The 23,664-nt window shown below is 44.8% G+C and overlaps 1 protein-coding gene across 1 annotated transcript in view; it reads left to right on the top strand.

Annotated features, from left to right (window-relative positions):
- The first annotated feature begins 6 nt into the window (after positions 1–6).
- Kiaa1324 (KIAA1324 ortholog) overlaps positions 7–23,664 on the top strand; it is an 81,963-nt gene continuing 58,305 nt past the window's right edge. Inside the window, exon 1 of the mRNA XM_031375195.1 lies at positions 7–228. Coding sequence (XP_031231055.1) covers positions 76–228 — 153 coding nt within the window. The 5' untranslated portion in view covers positions 7–75. The remainder of the gene's footprint in view (positions 229–23,664) is intronic.

Here is a 23,664-nt window from a genome sequence, read left to right as displayed (position 1 = left end):
TTTTTCCTCCTTCTGCCAGCATAAGCAGCCACCGCAGCACCTGAGCCGCTACTGCCGCTGGCTCAGAACAGCGCTATGGCTGAGCCTGGTCACAACCCCCATCCTTATGCCAGAGACGGAGGAAGAACTGAAAGGCGCACATCCCGGTTTCTGTGGCTGTTGCTTTGGGCTGGGACCACCTTCCAGGTGACCCTGGGAACTGGACCCGAGCTTCACGCCTGCAAAGAGGTACTGTCCACTCCACCCCTTTGACCTGATCTCACTTTGGTAAAAACAAAATATAAAAAAACAAACAAACAAACAAAAACCCCTTAGATCCAGGTAGAGACCTTGGAGATCCAGTCACAGTTTCAGGGGCCACAGAGTTCAATTTTTTTTTCTCCTAGGGGTGAGTAGGGGTTGGGGGGGAGAGAAACAGGCTGGCGTCGTCATAGGGGGGAGGCCAGCCCATTGAAGGACTCCTAAAATAGATCACCCTCATAGACTCTCAGCCACTCTACCTCCAGGAGTAAGGTCCGAAAGAGTGACAGTTCTCAGAAAGGAAGGGAAAGAAGGCAGGAGTTGCCTTCCAGATGGGTGAAATTACCTAGAAAGTGAGTGAGAACACCGGGAGGCCAAACAGAAAGAGGGAAGGAGGGGACTGGGATAAAAGTAAAGTTAGGGACCTGTAGTAGACGGGCCAGAAGCCCTGGGGTCTGAGGGTAGGAAGCTCCGGAGACCAGAGACCGACTGTAGGATCCTACTAAGTGCCCTCCTGTTAGCATCCAGTTGCCCGCAGCTGCTGACTGGGGCCCTGCTGGAACGCTCTGCCTGTCCCCTTGCACACTTCGTTTAGTGTTTAGCACACATCCCACCTTTTCTCGATTTTGAATTCAACATACTTCTCCCACTCTCTCCTTTGAACTTCTGTTAACATGTGCCATAAGTCCTTTTCAAGGTGTCTCTAAAATGTTAGCAACATAATTCACACAAGAGGTAGTGAATGTCTTCTAACAACAACAGCAACAAAAATGCTTTTTTTCTTTTTTTTTTCTTTTCTTTTCTTTCTTTCTTTTTTTTTGTTTTTTTGAGGCAGGTTTGAAAATTGTCTTTTTGGGGGGGCATATGACAAGACATTAGGAATAGCAAGATAAAGTAGTTTCTGTATTAGTGAAATGATGCTTGGTGTGTGCTCTAAGTGACTTTTAAAAAACATATGGTAGAGGCAATGTTGAAATATTTACAAGAATTATATTGGGGAAGGCAGAATAAAATTTATCTCTGCAGAATGTAAGAGATTTGAGAGCATGTCAAAAGTCTAGCACTGTAGAAGGGATGCTAAATATCAAACCTAGCTAAGGTTTGAGGGGTTAAAATAGACCTTTTAGGTCACCAATGTTAATTGACAATGCCAGTGCAGTCCCACAAATACAAGTATTGTTATCTAGGGTCCTAACCAGCCGTCTACGGCATAGCAAATCACAAAAGAAGTAAGTGGGATTCATTAATATCTGAGTGGCCCATGGATACCAGGCTTGGTGGTGCATGCTTTTAATCCCAGCACTTGGGAGGTAGAGTGGATCTCTGTGAGTTCCAGGCTAGCCTAATCTACAAATTGAGATCTAGGTCATAGCATGTTCCACAAAGGGAGAAAACAAAATGGCTCTGGCTCAGTGGTTAAGAGAACTTGCTGCTTTTGAAGAGAATCTGAATTCAGTTCTCAGAACCCATATGGCTGCTCACAGCCATCTGTAATTCCAGTTTCAGGGGATTTGACACACTCTCTTGGTCTCTGAGGGCACTGCAGGCGTGTGATACACATACATGCACACAGACAAGCATTCATATACATAAAATAAAATATTTTTTAAAAAATGAAGTGACCCCCGTGGCTGGAATCTAGCTATAGGGACTATTTTAATCCCTCAACACCTCAACTGCATTTGACATTTGGCATTCCTCCTACAGTGCTAGACTTTTGTTTTCAAATCTCTCACGTTTTGCATAGTTGATAAAATGTTCAATTAGCATGAAGCCCTGGGTTTGAGTCCCCAATACTGAATAAACCAGATGTGGTGGCACATGTCTGTAATCTCAGCACTTGGTAGGTAGGGGCAGCAGGACCAGAAATCCAAGGTCATTCACAGAGTGAGAGACAGGCTCACAGGGTCATCCTCTGACCTTCATGTGCACACTGTGGGATGTGTGTAGCCATATGCATACATATATTATGAATACACTCACAGGGGAAAAACCCCAGCAATCACTGGAAAATGGCCCCAGTCAGGGGCCTTTTAGAACTGTTCCTAGTCCCAGTTATACCGTGGCCATGATCATCTACATTTTTACCAAGCCACTTCATGATAGAGTTTAAAGCTGACCAAGAACAGAATGATCTTCCCAGTGACCTTGGTTCACCGGCCTTGGTGGCCTGTGGTCTAACTGCCTTGCCTAAGAGTTAAACACTGCCAATTCCTTTGTAGAAGATAAGAATTCTACCATACTTGTCATTAGATCCTTGTCCACTGTGACATAAGAGACATTGAAGGCCTTGGAGACTTACAGCATCTTGGCTAAGAGGGAGAGAAGAATATTAACATAAGAATTCTATGTTGTGTGCATATTCTGTCTTTAGACCTATTTAAACAACCAATATTTGCGTAAGAGTAAGTGAGCGGAAGGCATTGGAAAGGTGCTCAACACTCCACAGTTTTGGGAGCTGTGGGATAGACATTCTGCTAATGACAACTTCAGGGATAACTGTCTTGAAGGTGGAAAGATAAAAATGGACCTCAAATACAAAACAGAATGACTTTACCCCTACCTCTTGGTTCAGCTTCCTTAGTTAGACCCACACCTCTTGCCATGTTGAAATAGCTTTGGAGGCATGCTCGTTGGCCAGGGGCACCAGCAAGCTCTGTTTACACTCTCCTTGAGCAAACAGCCTCTGAACATTCTTGACTCCAAAATAATAAGGAAGAGAATGAGTCCATTATTACAAAGTTCTTCATTAAGCAATATGAGCTGATCCAACGAGTTTGGGGTTTTCTAACCCCTAAAAGGTGAAAAATCGAGTCGGAGGGAGACTGTTTCCTCTCAGCTCTTGATTTTCTTATGGATTTCTCAGGAGCCTATGTCAGGTATTAATGCTGGGGGCCTCTTATCAAGCCAAAGCTGATCCTATCGATAGTATTGCTGTCACGGACTATTTATAAAAGCTGAGACCTCCAACCGGATTGAAGCAGGAAGAAGGGAGACTTGGCTCGAGGTTTTATTGAGGTGGCAGAGCACAGGGAGAGGAAATTGCTGGATGTGTGCCAGGGCTTGGCACTCCTGTCTCAGTTTTACAATAATCAGGGTCACCAGTGGAACCAAACATCCTGGATGGTATTTGTCCACATGAATCAGTCCTTTAGCGTGGTGCTGGCCCAGGCTAAGTGCCGACTGAGACCCAAACTTTTTTTTTTTTTTAATCATAGTGCAACAAATCTAAATCAAAGGAGAGGAGCAGCAAACTCCCTCTGATATGGTTTGCCTTGTCCTGAGGCCGTTGTGCTAATAGCCCCCAGAGGGATTTCCCAATCCATACTGAAAAGCCCAGGGGGCCCTAGGAGTCTGGCAGACATGGATTGGAATAAGATTGTTGATTGAGTGATGACTCTGCCATTTAGTAAGGAATCAAGATCATTAACAAGCCTCAGATTCCTGTCCTATAAAAATGGAAGAAGTCAGGTCTATCCAGAAGGGCTGTCGTGAGGATTGAATTCAATTAGGTGGGGGCGGGGGTCAAGTTCCTAGTACATACTGCCAGTGTATAGTAAGTGCTTTAGAAACCCTGGCCGCGAAACAAGTCAGACACACAAATAATAACATATCAACTTTGTTTGACCTAAGGTTAATGCCTGAGGCCAGCAGGGCTGGAGTAGTGAGGCAGCTGAGGAGAGAGGAAAAGAAAAGGAACAAAGGAACCAGAGTAATTCTTGCGCTCACTAAGCAGATGTGGAAGCAGGGAGGCAGGGTGCCTAGATAGAGGGAGGAGCCTGAGGAAAGTTCAACAGATGGAAAAAACAGTGTCAGGGAACTGCATGTAGACCAGTTGGCTGAGACATGAAGTGGAGTGAGGATAGTAGGAGACCAAGTCAGAATGTCAGAAGCCAAGTAAAGAATCCATGAAGGATTTCTGGTCAGGACCTCAGCCTGCCCAGGGGGCATTCGCACGGCTATGACTGAGGGTTAGGGCTATATCTCAGCTGCTAGAGTATTTGCCCAGCATTCAGGAGGCCCTTTGTTTGAACCCGAACATATATAAACCAGGCATAGTGAGTCATACACTCCTGTGATTAATTTTAAAAATTGTATTTCTGTGTGTGTCTCTATGTGTATGTGTATGTGAATGTAAATTCCCATAGATGCTAGGGGTGTCAGATGCCCCTGGAGCTGGAGGTTTAGGGCATTACTGTGAGCTGAGTTTGGGTGCTCTGCCATAGCAGTACGTGCCCTGAGCCAATGAACCCTCTCTCCAGTGCCATTACCTCCTGTCATTCCTAACACTGGAGATAGAGAGAGAGGAATTCAAGGTAACCTTGGGCTATGCAGAAAACTCAAGACCAACCTGGGCTACAGGAGACCTTGTTTAGAAAATAAGAGGAGGGGGCTGGCCAGATGGCTCAGCGGGTAAGAGCACTGACTGCTCTTCCGAAGGTCCTGAGTTCAGATCCCAGCAACCACATGGTGGCTCACAACCACCCGTAATGAGATCTCTTCTGGTGTGTCTGAAGACAGCTACAGTGAATTACGCGAGAGCGAGTAAGACCGGAGTGAGTGGGGCCGGCAGAGGTCCTGAGTTCAATTCCCAGCAGCCACACACGTGATGGCTCATGGCCATCTGTACAGCTACAGTGTACTCATACACATAAAATAAATAAAATAAATCTTAAAAAAAAGTAAATAAGAGGAAGAGAGAGAGAGAGAGAGAGAGAGAGAGAGAGAGAGAGAGAGAGAGAATGACTCTTACAGTTAGAAGCCACTGGGGCTGGATGTTTAAAGCATCTGCCGCAACTAACAAGGAGGACATTCACTATCTGAAAGGACTAGGGAGCAGGAGCTTGGTTGGGATCTGGACATTTAAGAAGCAATTTTGTGTATTTGTCTGACTGAAACCATACCAGAATAGTGATTATCAGACTTAAGACATTTAACAATTGGAACATATCGTGGGCACATAAATTGAAATATACTGGCAAGAACGAGAGAAAACTGAGTGTGACGTCACTCACCTGCAGACCTGGAAAGCAGAAGCGGAGTGGAGGATGGGGAGATGGGGGGGTGGGGGTCATGAGGGGTGTGGGGTAGTTACAGAAGGTTTGAGATCCTTGCCTCAAAACCAAAAAAGCAACAACAACAACGAACATGTGGCTAATGTGGGTAACCCCAGCCCATGGGACAGAAGGGCTTTCTCAAATTACACAGGAGCCTGGACCACATTGGGAGTTTTAGGGGACCTTGGCTACATACAGAGTTAAGCCCTATCTGAAAGCAGAGCAAACACATTTAATAAATAAGGAGAGGGAAACAGATGTGAAAGGCATTCTAGGAAAAAGATGGTGGAACCTGGCAAAGAGTCAGGGGCTGTGGTACTCTGCTCTGTGGCCCCCAGCTGCAGGAGATAGTGTCAAGGTATCTAGGACCCTGAGGAACTAGATCATTCATTTTGTTTCACCTTAATTAAGGGAAAGTTAAAATAGATACTCAACTACTGTAAACCTTTTCAACTTAGTTTAAGATTTCTTTGGTAAATGAATATATTTTCTTTGCTGCAATTTTTATAAAATCAAAATGGAGATCAAACACTTTGGATAAATATCTGGTGCTGAAGGGAGCCTATCTTAATACCTGTCAATTTTGAAGGCTGAATATAAGAAGACCACTGCAATAGTTATAATGTCTATAAGCTGATATGGCCTAGATAGGATCTAAATGTAACCTACTATTAAAATTATTCGCACCCTTTTCACTCTTTACATTTTTGAGAAACTTTAAAAAGCCTGTAGGAGGCTCCCGTTTCTCTGGGACATTGCTGGCCTGCAGATAGCAGATGCGGCCCCGTTCAATCTCAGCCACATAACCTTGGCACCTCTCGCCTCTACCTTCTTGTCTGGAAGATGGGAGTGACTGGGTTCTTGCCTTTTCACAGTTCATTGGAGGACTGAGAAAGATGATTCTCAAAAGAGTGTGGCGAAAGGCATTGCATGCACACCTCAGTAAACCTGCATGTTGGTGGTTATGTCTTAACTGTCTGTGCAGGACCATTCAATGACCCGGTGTGATATCACATGGGTGGTGAACTGGAGGAGCTTGCCTGGCCAGTCTCTAATGCCAAATTCCCACGGTGACTGTCTCTTCTTGCCTTCTGATGTCCCCCCTCTCAGGAGTCATTCCTTTCCCTTCTCTTCCCAATCTTTTATTTACTGATTTTTGGATCATGTTGCTATGGGGCCCGGACTCCTTTCAGAACTCATGGTCCTCATGGCAGCATCCCTAGTGCTGAGGTTGAGGTATGTATCATACACACCCAACCCAGATGGTTCTCACCGACTTCCAAATGTATTATTATTTCTTTTATTTGAAAACTAAAAGGGATTCTACTGGGAAGTGGTGTTGCACTCCATTTAATTCCAGCACTTGGGAGGCAGAGGCAGGCAGATCTCTATGAGTTCCAGGCCAGCCTAGTCTACAGAGTGAGTTCCAGGACAGCCAGGGCTATTGCAAAGAGAAAAACTTGTCTTGAAAAACCAAAGCCAAACCAAACCAACCAAACAAAAATATCTAAAATGAAAAAATTGGACTGGTGAGATGGCTCAGCGGGTAAGAGCATCAACTGTTCTTCCAAAGATCCTGAGTTCAAATCCCAGTAACCACATAGTGGCTCACAACCACCAGTAATGAGATCTGATGCCCTCTTCTGGTGCGTCTGAAGTCAGCTACAGTGCACTTATTTATAATAAATAAATCTTTGGGCCAGAGCGAGCAGGGACTGAGCGAGCAGGGCCGACCAGAGCAAGCAGGGTTGACCTGGGTGAGCAGAGGTCCTAAAAGTCAATTTCCAGCAACCAGATGAAAGCTCACAACTATCTGTACAGCTACAGTGTGTACACATATACATAAAATAAATAAATAAGTCTTTAAAAAATAAAAAATCTATACTATGCAACAAATGAATATATACTAATAAACATTTAGTCATGGAGATGGAAAGGTGACTCAGAGATGAAGAGCACTGGCTATTCTTCCAAAGGATCTGTGTTCAATTCCCAGCACTAACAAGACAGCTCACAACCTCCTGTAACTCCAGGCTGAGAGCACCTGGCACCCTCTTTTGGCCCCCATGGACTCTGCATGCATGCAGTGTAAAGACAGACAAAATACCTATACACACACAAAAAAAAAGTAATAGAAATTTAAAGGCTGGACAGTGGTGGTACCTGTCCTTAATCCCAGCACTTGGGAAACAGATGTAGGTGGATCTCTGAGTTTAGGGCCAGCCTGGTCTACAGAGTGAGTTCCAGGACATCCAGGGCTATATAGAGAAACCCTGTCTCAGAAAAAAGGAGAAGAAGGAAGAGGAAGAGAAGGAGGAAGAAGAACTTAGAAATTTATAAGTAAGTGGTTGGAATAAAATTCAGAAACAAATAATTAAAATTTGAAAATAAAGGCAGGCATGGTGGCTTAAGTCTGCAGTCCCAGCACTGGGAAGGCTGAGTTGAGAAGTTTGTCTTTCTAGAAGTTCCAGGCCAGCCTGGTTACCCAGTCAGACCTTGTTAAAGAAAAAAAGAAAAAGGACAAAAGAAGAAAGGGAGGTAATAGAAAGAAAAGAGAGAAGAAAAGAAAAAGATAGGGTTGGGGATGTAAGTCAATGGTAGAGCACAGGCCTAGAATAAATTTGATTCCCAGAAAAAAGATTTATCTTGATTGTCTCCTTCCAGTTGCCAGCTTTTTAAACCATTTGTCTCTATAGCTCTCCCTCCTGAGAATCTTGTCTAAATTCTTGAGAACTTGTCTGACATTAGCATCTCTAGACCTCTCTCCCGTATTGAACACATTCCACAATGGTTTTCACCCCCAGTGTTTTCAGGAAAAGCGCACTTGTTCAATCCCTCGTTACCCTCTCTGTTCCCAGCAGCCTGCATCTCCCAGCATTCCCCAGAGCTCTGATTGCTCCCATGGCCTACCCATGCTTTCTGGACACCAGCCACGCTGGAGAGTTTGCATTGTTTCTGCCTCCCTGGTGGCTCCTTCTCTTGTCTGCTTGATTTTCAGCCTCCTGTCTCCTCGAACTGTGACTCTATCCATTCCCAAAAGTCAGTCATCGAATGTCCCTCTATCCCCCCATCTCTCTCCCCAGCCTTTTCGAGTTTTACTCCCCATGGCATCATAAAAGGCCATATGGGTATCGACGGATCTTGAATTCATACTTCTGGCGTGGACCTTGCCCCTGTACATCCAGCTGCACCTGGATATGCATTTGATTGGCAGTTCAGGTTCCTAATGTCCAGACCCCTGGTCCTCAGCATCACTTTGATGCCGATCCTTTGGGGTCCTGTGCCACAAAGAAACTTTCTCCTCTCAGCTCCCAGCAGTCCCTTCCCTCCCAACACTCAGGCTGCCAAATCCTGATTCCCCTCTTTCAGAATCCTTCCTCTATCAGAATTCATCAGAAAAAATGTTACCAGCCCTACCTCTAAAATATGCTGAGTGTGATGGCTTCTTGTCCGTGTCCAAGACTCTGTCTCCAGGCCTCCTCCTGAGCTGCCTTGCTTCCACAGTAACTCCTTGTTTCACCCAGCCTGAATACACGTACCAAACACAAGCTTGATTTCACAAGCCCTCTTGGGCTTCAGCCTTTGAAAGTTTCCTCATCCAGCTCAGGAAAGATGGCTAGCAGTTAAGAGCACTGGCTGCTCTTCCAGAGGACTGGGATTCAATCCCTGGCACCCACATGATAGATGACTGACAATCATCTATAACTCCAGTTCTAGGGGTTCTGACATCCTCTTGTGGTCCCTGAAGACACCAGGCAACCATGTAGTACATAGATGTAAGTTCAAAACACCCATATGCATAAAATAAAAATAAATCTTTTCTTTTTTTTTTTTTTTTTTTTTTTTTTTTTTTTTTTTGGTTTTTTTCGAGACAGGGTTTCTCTGTATAGCCCTGGCTGTCCTGGAACTCACTCTGGAGACCAGGCTGGCCTCGAACTCAGAAATCCGCCTGCCTCTGCCTCCCAAGTGCTGGGATTAAAGGCGTGCGCCACCACCACCCAGCATAAATCTTTTCTTAAAAACGTTTTCCTGGTTAGAATGGGAACCAATATTTCTAGTGGTCTGCGAGGCCCTGTGCACAGGTGACCCAGCTTCCTTCTTCCTCTCCAGCTGCATCAACCTCCTGGTTATTTCTATATAATCAATCCACGGGGACAAAACCTCCTGGAGACTTCGCTTCCAGCCCCGACCCCAGCCCCAGCCCTAGCCCCAACCCCAGTGCTCACTGCAACCCTGAGTGTTGGTCTTCTGCCTTCTTTTTTTCTTTCCTTTTTCAGAATCTCTTTGCTTCACATGTCTGTCTTTCTAAACAAATCTTACTTTGTTCTATTTTCTACTTTCATAAAAATGTATGATTTACCTTTCTAATATATTAATATTGTGCATCATACACAATTATTACCATTCACATTCATTTCCATTACTATCACTAATATAGTCCATATAGTTATATAATTTATTAATTATATAGTATATAATTGCTACATTTCTATATGCATGTTTTTATATCTTCATTTTCATTGTCATAAAATATTCCTTTGTATAAATAGTTCACAATTCTAAAAATTTATTTTCCTGTTGAAAACTATTTGGATCTCAAGTGTTTTGCTATTTAAATACTGCTCCTTCGGGCAGTCTTGCATCTGTCTCCTGCTAAGAAGGTACATATTTTTCAAAGCTAAAGCATTTGGCAGCCTGATGCTGGGTCCTGGAATATGCGGGTTCATCTTTGGGAGGTGCCAAACTGTTTTCTCAAGAGAAGGAGCTCATCGTAATTTCTTTTTTAATTATTTTAGAGGGTAAGTGATTAAGATCCATATATTGATTCCTAATTCCCAAAGCAAGAATATAATCCCCACACTTAGGAGGAAAAGGCAGGAAGACCGCTACCAGCTTAAGGTCAACTTGGGCTACAATTTTGAGTTCACGGCCAGACTGAGCTATAGAGCAATATTCTGTCTCAACAAAGGCTGAGGATATAGCCCAGTTGGTAGAGCACACACAAGACCCTGAGTTCAGTTCCTAGCACTGAAGGGGAAATAGAAGGGTGTAGGACTTCTTAATACTGTCTTTGACACTGGAGGGACTCCCAGAGAGAGGATATTAACAAGAACTCTATAGTCCTAAGAAATAGGGATAATGCTTGCAAATATGGATCAATAATGAAGGGTATCATTGCTATTTAGAGAACAACCAACAATATCTCCCAGTCCCACCCCCATACTGTGGATCTTGAATAGAGGTCCTCAGGCATGTTGTATCTGAAGTGTGTCTCTGGCTGGACCCTTACATTTTCAACTCAAACGTAGCTTTTGCTTAGGTAACTCTTCAATTGAAAACGAGGAAGAGATAGAGGAGGAGGACGAGGAGAAGAAGGAAGAGCAGGAGGAGGAGGAGGAGGAGGAGGAGGAAGATCCATGTTAGTTTTTGCCATGCTATAAACAAACCTCTCCCCTTAAGACTTAGTTTTTTAAAGGAGTAACTATTATTTGGCTCAGAACTGTGTAGTTTCTCTGGGTCGATTGCTGAGGTCTAGGCAGGATGGCTAATCACTGCTAGGCTCCCATACAGGACTGTGGTCAGCTGGTGATTGCAAGCTTACTAATCTAGGATGCCTTGTCCAGGTGTCTGGCAGTTGGCAGGCTGTTAGTGGGATGCCTGTGCTCCTTTCCTCGTTTCTTATTTTTCAGTAGGCTAGCTCAGACCCACTTATACTATGGTCTCAGAGTTCCGGGTAGTGAGAAAGCATCCACGTGGCATACACCCAAACATACACACATAAGCAAAATACATTTAAAAGTAATGTTTTGTTGTTGTCATTGTTTAAAGACCAAAAGCAACTTAGGAGAAAAGGATGTATTTTAACCTATAGGTTATACATAGCTCACCGTTAAGAAAAGCCAAGGCAAGACCTCAAAGCAGGAGGAACTGAAGGAAGCAGAAACCATGAAGGAATACTCCTCATTGTCTATGCCTCACTCAGCTTGCTTTCGTATATAACCCATGATCAGCTGCTTAGGGATGGCACATCCACAGCAGGCTGAGCATTCCCACATTGATCATTAATCAAGAAAATGTGCTGCAGACACGTCCGCAGACCAGTCCAATGGAGGCACTTTCTCAGTTGAGGTTCCCACTCTATAGTGTGTGGCAAGTTGACAAAAACTAACCAGCACGGGAGCCCAGGTTGGTTTTGAACCTTCGATCCCCCTTCCAATTTCAGCCATAAAGTTCAGATACAGAAATGAACATGTGCACACATATTTTAGATGTTTGCTTGATCGCCATTCAGGTAACTTTGCCCCTGCCCTTCCCTTTCTCTCCTGTTCCCACCCCCCCTTCCCTTCCTTATTGAAAGGCCCACATTCGCTAGACAGATAAGCCTAGGACTGCTTATCTTATGCCAGAACTTCCAAGTGCTGGGATTACAGGTGTGTACCACCACACCCAGTGTGACATTTCTTCAACTTTTGAGACAAGAGTTTCTCTTTGTAGCCCTGGCTGTTCTAGAACTCACTCTGTAGACCAGGCTATCCTAGAACTCACTCTGTAGACCAGGCTGTCCTAGAAGTCACTCTGTAGATCAGGCTGGCCTTGAATTTATAAAGGTCCGCCTGCCTCTGCCTGAGTGTTGGGATTAAAGAAAGGCACGTACCACCATCAGCCGGCTCATTTCTTCAGCCCATACATTATGTTCCTAGAAATGGGAATCCCCTAGTCAAAGGATAAATTATATAGTTTATATTGCTCAATTTTTCTCAATTTCTCTTTTGGAGAAATTGTATCAATTTTATTTCCCATTAACCTTGTATAGCCTCATCTTTTATCAAGTTGAAGTTTATGAATGAAAAATGTGAGATTTTAATCAAAGTTGGGGGTGGAGGGCTTTGCCACTTTTTCACCATAAAAAAACGATCCACACCCATGTGTGTGTGTCTGGTGCCCATGGAGGTCAGAATGCTTGTGAGCCATTTTGTGGGTGCTGGGACTGAACTCAGGTCCCCGGAAAGAGCAAGGAGTGCTCTTAAACGCAGAGCTGTCTCTTCAGTTCTATTTTTCTTTAAAATATTTTATGTGTGTGTATGCATGTGTGCCTGTTTGTGTGTCCCTATGTGTGGCTGTGCATATAACATGGAGCAATGTAGAGGTCAGAAGATGGCTTGTGTAAGTCATCTCTTTTCTTCCTCCGGTGAGTCCCAGGGAATTGAACTCGGGTGGTCAGGTGTGGAAAACAAATACCTTTGCCTCTGAGCCATCCCACACCCAAGCATACATTTTAATGATCCATCTCTTCTGGCTAGAATGCAAACTCTGTATGGGCTAATATCTTCATGTGCTTTATTCTATACTTCTAAAGCTTATCACGTTGGAAGTACTTCACTTTTTTTTTCCTGAATTAAGCCCCATTTTATAGATGATGACATTAAGGTACAAAGAGGTATTAATTAGCCTGTCAGCAAGTGAAAGGGTAGGCGCTCAGGCAGCTGGGTTCCTAGCCACCGTGCTGTGTGCCTGTCCTCGCCCCCAATCCAAACAGTCCAAATGGTGAAGCAGCAAAGAGAAAGTTTCCAGTTTCCCTTTGTGTCCACAAGTCTCCAAGGACAAACATCTGCCGACACTTCCCCAGGACATTCTTTTTGTCTGTCTGTCTGTTTTTCAAGACAGGGTTTCTTTGTGTATCCCTGGCTGTCTTGTAACTCACTATGTAGACCAAGCTGGCCTTGAACTCACAAAGATCCTCCTGCCTCTGCCTCCCACGTGCTAAGATCAAAGACCATGCGCCACCACCACTTGGTACTATTTTTGTAATATTTTGTTCCCAATAAAAGTTGCGTCAGATATCTGTCTTATTTATATTTTGTTTTCATTACGGTAGATCTCATTACTGTATGTGTATGATGTGTATGTGGTCCTCAGAGGACAACTTGGTGCCTTCCACCTGGACATAGGTTCTGGGTGTTAAACTCAGGTCATTAGGCTTGCACGACAGTTAACCAGCTGAGCCATCTCCCGAGGCCTGAGCGTAATATATTGAAATTAACTTCTCAGTGATGGATTCCAGTCACATATGTATAACAATGCTTCAGGGACTATATCCTCTTACAGGTCGAAAGAGACCTAAGTCCATCTCTAGAATAAATTCTTTAAAAATAAGACTGCTGTGTCAAAGAGTCTGCTTAACATTTCTATAGGAGTCTAGTGTCTAGTAGGCACCGATTTAAAGACATCATTAGCTTTCTCTGTGACAGGCTCAGGGGAGATGTTGGCTGTGAGAACAGGCAGCCGAGCTCATTGACCTCAGGGAATTACTGAGACATGAAGGGCAAGGCTGGAAGGCCTGTCAGCTTCATCAGGCTACCAGTTGTCTAAATCAAGGAAGTTAAGCAGTGGCTAATTAAAAAAAAAAGTATATGTCAAGCTCCTAGGTTTTGCTTAGTCTGTGCTGCTCCTCTCTGTGTTTTTTTCTTAAGCTCCTGCTGTATATTGTCCCAGATTAAAGAACAGAACAGATCATTATAGTCAGGGCTTGACAGCTGCTGGAGACAAGTACATCTTCATACTCCACTTTGCAAACTCCTTTGAGTCTGAAACTTAATGTACAGTTATCATCTATTCTTTACCCTCCGCTTGTCACGGATCACTAAATGCATTTTTAAAGACATCGCTAGCGATGCATCCTGAAAAGAAAATAAGTTGAAGCGCATGCTTTCTACTCCTTTTTATTTAGTGTGTATACATGCTCGTGCATGTGAGCACCTCGTGCTCTGGTCCGTATGTGGAGGTCAGGTGACGATGTGTGAAGGTTGGCTCTTTCTGCCATGTGGTGCCCTGGGGACCAAACCCAGATCCTCAGGCTCTACAGCTGATGTCTTTGCCAATCGAGCCATCTCTCCATCCTGACTGCACATATTAACATCTTAATTTTTTAACATGCAAAACCTAAGGCCAAAGGAGGCCTTGTTTTAGGGATCATCATCTACATGGTGCCTTTAGAATGTTGGGGATGTTGAAGGGGCATGGATGCGGGGTCCTTTCTGTTCTCACATTCTTACAAAATAGGTTCAGTCAAGATATATACAGAGTTTAAGTTTATTTAGCAAAAACAACAGAAGCAACACAATGCAAAGCAGGCACCCTAAAGTGATCATAGTCAGTGCCCAAAATGGGGAGCAGCTTGGTTGGTTCTGTGTCGTGGATTTTAAAGATAAGACAGGTAATACATTCCCGAGGTAGGATGAGCCTTTCCCTGTCCCAAATCATGGTGGGCTAGATCTATCTTCGAAGTATTTCTTCTCATACTTGCCACAAAAAGGCTTTTGTATCAAAGCCATGATGCAAGTGCAAATGGGTCGGGCTCTTTAAGGAGTCTGACTCTTCATTAGTGCGCATGTGTGAGTGATGCCCTGGTGGGTTAATTGTTGATAAAGTGGGAACAACCCAATGGCAGCTCAAAGATTTTAATCACTTCCTGGCTCTCTGACTGTCAGCAGCCACCGGACACAGCTGCAGTTTTCTTTGGTAACCTCATATCTAAATCCCAGCCGACAGCATGCTCTAGGGCAGGCTTCCCTTCCTGGAATAAGTGGGCGCTTCTTAGAAATCATCCTTACCATTCTGTCTGGGCCAGGCAGGGTGGTACATGCTTTTAATCCCAGTACTTGGGAGTTTAAGGCCAGCCTGGTCTACAGAGTGAGTCCCAGGCCAGCTAAGGCTGCACAGTGAAACCCGGTCTCCAAACAACCAACTAACCAGCCATCCAGCCAAACAACCACCAACAAAGCCAATTTAATCTGTTGCAGTTAGACATAAGGAAGCATGGATGGAGCATGTGCCTGTGTGTATTCCCTATGAGAGGCTTCACGGGAGCCAGCTGTAGCCCTCCAAGACTCCAGCACTGCTTTGTAGTTCCCCGTGAGCCCTGGCCTTCCTCTAACCCGTCAACTCAGATGGCTTAGGCTCAGCTGCAAGCTCTTTTGCTTCCCTTCTCTATCATCCTGATCATGTCCTTTTAACCCTAACGCTCATTTTAACTCACACACTTGTTTTCAATACAGTGCAAGTTTGGACCTAGGGTGGTTCTTAGGGGAGATCCAGTCACAAGGCATGTGCAGTTCCTAAAAGTGTTTAACATCTGGTCCTGAGCAATGAAGTGCTTGATGCCATATATATGTATGTGTATATGTGTATGTGTGTATGTATATGTACATACATATGTATGTGTGTGTATATTATGCATGTATATATACATGTGAGTTTATGGGTGAGTGTACCAATATTTGTCTATGAGAAGGTCAGAGGAAGACATCTGGATCTTCTCCAAATCCTTCTCTGCCTTATTGCCTTGAAGTCTTGGTTTCAGATAGGATGGGTAGTTGGTGAACAAGCTTCCAGGACCTGCCTGTCTGAGTCCTAACTGTTGGACGACAGCCGTGCACGGCTACACCTGCCTTTTACATGGGTTCTGAAGATTCAAATTTAGGTCTTCATGCGTGCACAGCAAGTGTTCCGAGCCACGGAGCCATCTTCCCAGTCCCATACATTTTTAAATATTTTGAACCAAAATGTGTTAAGCCCCCTCCTTCCTATATTTCACATTTAGATCTCAGAATTTTCTCCTACTTTGAGACAAGGAGCCCAGATAGATCCAAGGAAGGGTCATACCCCCACTCCACAAATTCTCTTCTGTTGTTCTAGACCAAGGGCAAACAGTATAAATACTAAAAACACAGGAGGAGTTTGCAATCTTCAGTCGATGTCTTAGTCAGGGTTTCTATTCCTGCACAAACATCATGACCAAGAAGCAAGTTGGGGAGGAAAGGGTTTATTGAGCTTACACTTCCACACTACTGTTTATCACCAAAGGAAGTCAGGACTGGAACTCAAGCAGGTCAGGAAGCAGGAGCTGATGCAGAGGCCATGGAGAGATGCTTCTTACTGGCTTGCTTCCCCTGGCTTGCTCAGCCTGCTCTCTTATAGAACCTAAGGTTTCCAGCCCAGGGATGGCACCACCCACAAGGGGCCCTACCCACTTGATCACTAATTGAGAAAATGCCCCACAGCTAGATCTCATGGAGGCACTTCCCCAACTGAAACTCCCTTCTCTGTGATAACTCCAGCCTCTGTGTGTCAAGTTGACACACAACCAGCCAGTACAAAGGGGATACAAAATACTCATCTAAGGAGTCACAGAGACAAACTATGTAGCAGAGACTGAAAGAAGGACAATCCAGAGACTGCTCCACCTGGGAATACTTTCCATATTCAGTCATCAAACCCAGACACTATTGTGGATGCCAGTAAGTGCTGGCTGACAGGAGCCTGATACATCTGTCTTCTGAGAGGCTCTGATAGTGCCCGACTAATACAGAAGTAGAAGCTCACAGCCATCCATTGGACTGAACATAGGGTCCCCAATGAAGGAGCTAGAGAAAGGACCCAAGGACCTGAAGGGTTTGCAGCCCCTTAGGACGAACATCAATATGAACTAACTAGTACCCTTAGAGCTCCCAGGGACTAAACCATCAGCCAAAGAGCACACATGGTGGGACTAATGGCTCCAGCAGCATTTGTATAGCAGAGGATGGCCTAGTCAGTCATCAAGAGCAGGAGAAGCCCTTGATCCTGTGAAGGTCCTTGTCCCAGTGTAGGGGAATGCCAGGACTGTCAGGTTCTTAACATCTTGGATGGACTGAGTACCTGAACTCTGAACATCTGGGGAGGCTCACTGATGGCTTAATATGTACGTATATGTGTGTATGCGTATGTGATTAACTTCTTTAGTCACTGCACTATCAGAGAGTGCAGATTTTCCTAATACATGACTGAACTGTTAACACACACAGTAGGTTGTTAGACACTAGGAAAGCATCTTCAACTTGATCTGCATCGGACGTTCCAGGCCAAGCAGGGCTACCTAAAGAGAACTTGTCTTAAATAAACAACAAAGTGGACATTCTTCAGCTGGAGTTCCTTAAAAATATCCTACTAATACCTGTTGTTTCTGATTAAGGAGGGATGGTTACATGGACCTGGGGGATCCGTTGGCATCCACACGTCTGGTGCAGAGAAGGAGATGTCTTTCCTGAGAGCTTTCATTCACCTTTGCCGGGCCAGCCGCAGAGCCGCCCTCTTAACGCTCTCTTTGCTTGGAGCTCTCATTTCCTCCACAATATACAGGCTCTGGATTTTATTTATCTATTTATCGGACTTGTTTGGACCATCAAGAAGTATTTTCTATATACCTGGCTCCAGAGAACACACATGTCAGAGCACTTTGCATCTGAAAATAACAGTAATAAGTTCTCTCTAGAAACTGTGGGCTGTGGGCTATTACTGTTTATTCTACAAGATGTTTACCCTTTCTATGATGTTTAAAAACTTTTGAAAAATTACATATTTTGTGTATATGTGGAGCAGGGCAGGTCTGCCACAGTACGGATATGGAGGCCTGAAGACAACTTGCAGGAATCTGTTCCTTTCACCATAAGGGCCTTGGGGATCGAACTCAAGTTATCTGGCTTGACAACAAGCACTTTCATCCACTTAGCCATCTCACTGACCCCTTAGATTTAATAACTTTAATTTCCAAAGTTTGAAAATAATTTATTCACCAAGTGATCTCCTTTGTTTGTTCGAGACAGGCTCTCACTATGTAACCCTGAGTGGCCTACAACTCACTGTGTAGATCAGGATGGTTTTGAACCCACAGAGATCTACCTACCTCTGCCTCTGGAGCACTAGTATTAAAGTTGTGCTCCATCACCCTTGTCTCTCATTATTTATTGAACATGGTGGACTAAAACCAGAAAGATATAGTAGGAACTCCACACCTGCAAGTGTATGGCTGTCAAAAGGAATAGGCAGTTACAAGAAGTTACACAGAGAGATGAAGGATGTGACAGAAAGGGGTCAGACGGGAACCAGCAGCAGGCAAAGCAGCCTGTAGGGCCCGGCAGCAGAACATAGCCGAACAGACATCCAGACTCAGGCACTCTGCAGCATCTCGGGGTTCATTTTTCCAAGAAGCTGATGAGTGTCCTTTGAAAGGTTGTTGCAAAAAATGAGGGGGAAAAGGCATTCACAATGGTAGTCGCTGAGGTTGCTCTGACAGTGCTATAAGTCGAGGGCTTTAAAACAACCAAATGTGGGGCTGGAGAGACAGCTCAGTGTTTTAGAGCATTTGTTGCTCTTCTGAAGGTCCAGAGTTCAATTCCCAGCACCCACATGGTGGCTCACAATTGTCTGATGCTGTCTTCTGGTGAATAGAGATGTACACAGACAAAATACTCATGTACATAAATAAACAAACCTAAAAACAAACAAGGTACAGGCTTTAGATCCCAGCACTTTGGAGGAAGAGGCAGACAGATCCATGAGTTTGAGGCCAACTTGATCTACCTAGTGAGACCCTGTCTCGAAAACAAAACTGGAAATTCTAGACATGATAGTACAGGCCTTTAATTCCAGCACGGGGTTGGGCGTGGGGTGGGAAGGAGAGTTCCAGGCCAGCTAGGACCTCACATAGGTCTCACATAGTGAGACCCTGTCTGAAAGGAAAGAAGAAAAGCAAAGAACTGGAATTCTTTCAAACTCTGGGAAGCCAGAAGTCACAAGCCAAGACGTGAGTAGCAGGGACTCTCCGTCCTTGGGTGCTAGAGAGAAGAATTCTCTCCTGCCTCTTCCTTGATTCTGGTGTTGGAGGGCCATACTGTATTCCTTGGTTTGCAGACTCTGTTAGACCTTGGCATTCTTCTCATGTGTGATGCTCTCTTCTCAAGAGCTAATGGTAGATACCAGGCTGCGAATTTAGGGCTCATCCTAATTTTTTTTCTTTCTTTCTTTTTTATTTTTTCTCGAAGACAGGGTTTCTCTGTGTAGCCTGTCTTGGAATTCACTCTGTAGACCAGGCTAGCCTCGAACTCAGAGATCCACCTGCCTCTGCCTCCTGAGTGCTGGGATTAAAGGCCCATGCAACCACAGGTTTAGGCCCATCCTAATTTAATATACCCTTAACTAATTATATCTTCAAAGATACTGTTTCTGTTAAAGTTACATTGTAAGTCCCAGGTGGCCAGAGTTTTAGTGGAAACAGCAGTACCCCAGTGGGAGCTATGGGAACTAGCCAGTAGCAAAATGCACATGAGGGCTGGGTCTGGACCTCAGCTGATGGAGGTTTGCCTATCATTCACAGAGTCTTGAGTTCAATCCCAGCACCACATGAATTGGGTGTGGTGGTGAAGGCAGGAGTATCAGGAGTTCAAAGGTCATCCTAGACCACACTGCAAGTTCTAGGACACATGAGATCTTCTTTGAAAAACAAACAAAACCCACCAGAGAAAGAGACTAAGAAAATCTCTTTAAGCAAAGTCAATGTAAATTTCTTCCTTAAAAAAATATCTTATGGCTGGGCAGTGGTGGTGCACGCCTTTAATCCCAGCACTTGGGAGGCAGAGGCAGGTGGATTTCTGAGTTCGAGGCCAGCCTTGTCTACAGAGTGAGTTCCAGGACAGCCAGGCTACACAGAGAAACCCTGTCTTCAAAAAAACAAAACAAAACAAAACAAAAAAAAAATGAGTGTGTGCGCTCACATGCACCTAAGTGTCTATATGTGAACCACATGTGTGCAGGAGCTCTTGGAGGACAGAAGAGGGCATCTAATTTCCTAGGACTAGAGTTATAGGCGGCTGTGAGCTGCCAGGCAGATGCTGGAAGCCAAACCTGTGTCCTCTGAAAGAACAGAAAGCCCTCTTAACAGCTGGTCCACCTTTCTAGTCTCTATCAGTGTTGGTTTCTTTCTTCCTTCCTTCCTTTCTTTCTTTCTTTCTTTCTTTTTTTGGTTTCTCAAGACAGGGTTTCTCTGTGTAGCCCTAGCTGTCCTGGAACTCACTCTGTAGACAAGGCTGGCTTCGAACTCAGAAATCTGCCTGCCTCTGCCTCCCAAGTGCTGGGATTAAAGGCATGCGCCACCACCGTCACCATCACCCAGTTTCAATGTTGGTTTCTTACAGAAAAGTAGAAACTGCTGAGTGTAAGGGTAGAGTGAACAAGAAAAGAATATGTGTAAAAAAAAAATGCAGTACACTGGAAAGATTAAGATCACTGGCTACTCTTCCAAAGGACCTGGGTTCAAATCCCAGCACCCATATGGCACCTCACACTGTCTGTGATTCAAATTCCAGGGGATCTGATAACCTCACACAGACACTTGGAGGCAGAACACCAATATAAATAAAATGAGAGTGAGAGCAAGTAAGAGAGAGAGAGGAAGGGGAGAGAGAGACAGACAGACAGACAGAGAGAGAGAGAGAGGAAGAGAGAGAGAGAGAGAGAGAGAGAGAGAGAGAGAGAGAGAGAGAGAGAGAGGAGAGAGAGAGACTATTTTTAAGGGATTAATGTTATAGAAGAAGTAAGGATCAGGAAACCGGAGAGATGGCTCAGCAGTTAAAAGCACTTGTTCCTCTTACGGAGAGGACTAACATTTGGTTTCTAGCACCCACCTGGAGCTTACCACCATCCATATACTGAGTTCCATGGATTTTGATGACCTGTTCTGACCTCTATAGGTGGCAAACACACACATGGTGCACACACATACAGACAAAACTCATACAAGTAAAATATTTTTAAAAGATCATTCAGGACTCTTGGTAAAGATCAGGGTCAGAGAGATGGCTCAGTGGGTAGGTACTTACTGCTCAAATGTAAGGACCTGCATTAGATCCCTACCATCTAATGGGGAAGCCTGGCATGGCAGCTCTTGGAGAGATGCTCTTGCAAAGATGGACTTGCTTGGGTTCCTAACACCACAACCATCTGTAAGTCTAGTCCCAGAGGATGTCATCTTCTGGCGTCCTCAGGCACCAGGTGCACCCACAGTGCACATACATACATTTAGGCAAAACACTCATACACATAAAAATAACAATAACTTTTTTTTTTTTGGTTTTGTTTTTTGTCTTTTGGTTTTCAAAACAGAGTTTCTTTCTCTGTATAGCCCTGGCTGTCCTGGAACTCACTCTGTAGACCAGGCTGGCCTCGAACTCAGAAATCCGCCTGCCTCTGCCTCCCAAGTGCTGGGATTAAAGGCGTGTGCTACTACTGCCCAGGATTTTTTTTTTTTTTCAGAAGTCTGACATGATCATGCACACCTGTAAACTCAGAGCTGTTGGAGTAGGGACAGGAGAGTCACTGGGGCTTGCTGATGATCAGCCTACCTCTAGGTTCAGTGCCACAAAGAAAGAAAGTGGAGAAGGCTAGAGAAGACCCAGCCTCTTCCTCATATCCACCCATACACACACATGCATGCACACACCCTAAAATTTTGATAAGTTCTGAAGCTGTAGCAGAGCATCTCAGGTGCAGAGAGAGTTGAGCTTATCAGTGTTTCAACAATGGAATTACTAATTTCACAAAACCAGCTATTACTGAGGCAGAAACTTCTTTGTTCCCATCAGAATTGAAAAGTACAATTCTGTTCTTAACAGAGCTTTGGGAGGAGTTGGAAACCTGGAGCATTTCTTTTAAACCACCATCATTTCTTTGTCTCAAATTTAAATAGAAAGGACTGTGGTACTTAATTACTATCTGTTAACGATCCTGAAAGTTGGCGGTGGGAGACCTAGGCTGTTTGTTTATGGGTGGTCATAAAGGAGTGCCCTGACTGTTCAATTCTCTCCACTGACTGCTAAGCATTTCCCCAAATCTTCCTGAGAATGAGAGGTGTTTGGCATACTGCCTTAGTTTCTTCTACCAGATTTCATTCTTGGACCTATGCCACTTGTGCTCCCACAAAGTATGAGGTGCTTATGTGCACTGAGTCCTGGGTGATGAAGGGGTTGGGGTGAGAATGGGGTGGGCTGCCAGGTGATGGGAGGGGGGCATGGGACACGAAAGCAGCAGGGTGTGATCTCTGCTTTCACCAGCTTTAGCCCAGGATAAAGGGACATTTCACCTAGTAGCAGAAGCCACAAAGAATATGAACTTGGGAGGAGGGGCTGAGTTGAGGATCTTATGTCAGGTTCCTGTTTGAGTGAGAGTGGTGGTCCATACTTGTAATCCCAGCACATGGGAGGCAGAGGCAGGAATAGACCAGGCAAGTTTGAGACCAACTAGGTCTAAATAGTGAGTTACAGGATACCAGCCAGGGTAACACAGAGATATCCTGTCTCAAAAAAAAAAAAAAAGTCTTAAAGAAAGGAAAAGAGCTAGAGAAAGATAAATGACTCCATCAGGAAGCCAGAGAGCATGAATTAATTCCAGGACTGGTGGAGAGGAAAAGAGAGGATTCCTGCGGTTTACTGAGCAGGCAATCTAACCCAAATCAGCAGGCTCCAGGTTCATTGACAACTCTGTTCCCCCCACCACCACCACCAAAAAAAAAAAAAAAAAATCAGGTAGACAGTGTTTTGAAATATAATGTAGTGAGGAGGTATCTGGCAGGCCCATGCTAAGATGTTCCCCTGAGTAATTATGTCATGCAACAGATCTGCTATAAAGGAGGATTACTTGGGGGAAGGGAAGGGACGGCAGGGGAGGGGAGGGGAAAAGTAAGGGCCTAGAAAAGGGGTAGAGGCAGATAGACAGGAGCAGAGCCATGAGGGCAAAGAAAAAGGGAAATGGGGAGAGAAGGACTGACTGGGAACATATGGAAACAGAGAACTGGGGTGCAGAGCAGTCCTTTATATGCTGTCTGCACCTGGCTGTGGCAGGGAATGGCAGTGACCTTTCTAGGTCACTAGGAGGAGCCTAGTGGAGTTGCCTGCAAGCTAACAGACAGTTATTGAAGAAGGGACCCAACATTCATCTATGGTATCCGTGTGTTCTCCCTCTTTCTCTCTGTCTCTCTGTCTCTCTGTGTCTCTGTCTTTCTCTCTCTCTCTGCCCCCCCCCCGGGCCTTCCTTCCTCCCTCCCCAAGAGGTACCTCTCCTTTGCATGGTGGATAATACTACAGTTTGCTGAGGAAAACGAGAAGGAGGGAAAAGCAAGGGCAGGGCTCCTCCTGTTGCTTCAGCCTCTGATACTCTCAGGGTTTTGCTCCGAAAACTTCCTACGCTTCTCCATGAGAGGTCAGTGTGCAGGCCTGGTTCTAGGTCTTGGACCAGTCTTTAAGGACTCTGGCTGCTCTCCATTGCCTGAAGTCTGGATGCTCCTGTCTTCCACTGCCAAAACTCCCTCCCTAGAAGAAAAGTGGCATCTTTCAAAACTCAGGTTGTAGGCCAGGCCTGGTGGTGTTTGCCTGTAAGCTCAACTCTCATGAGGCTGGGGAAGGTTAGGAGTTCAAGGTTACCCTTGGCTGCTTTTCCAGTACAAGGCCATCCTGGGCTACATGAGAGCCTGTCTTTAAAACAGAAAGGAAGGAAGGAAGGA

The sequence above is a fragment of the Mastomys coucha genome, unplaced genomic scaffold, assembly GCF_008632895.1.
Source record: "Mastomys coucha isolate ucsf_1 unplaced genomic scaffold, UCSF_Mcou_1 pScaffold16, whole genome shotgun sequence".
Classification (NCBI taxonomy): Eukaryota; Metazoa; Chordata; class Mammalia; order Rodentia; family Muridae; genus Mastomys; species Mastomys coucha.
Note: the sequence above shows the minus strand (reverse complement) of the source record. Positions and strands in the feature narration are given on the sequence as shown.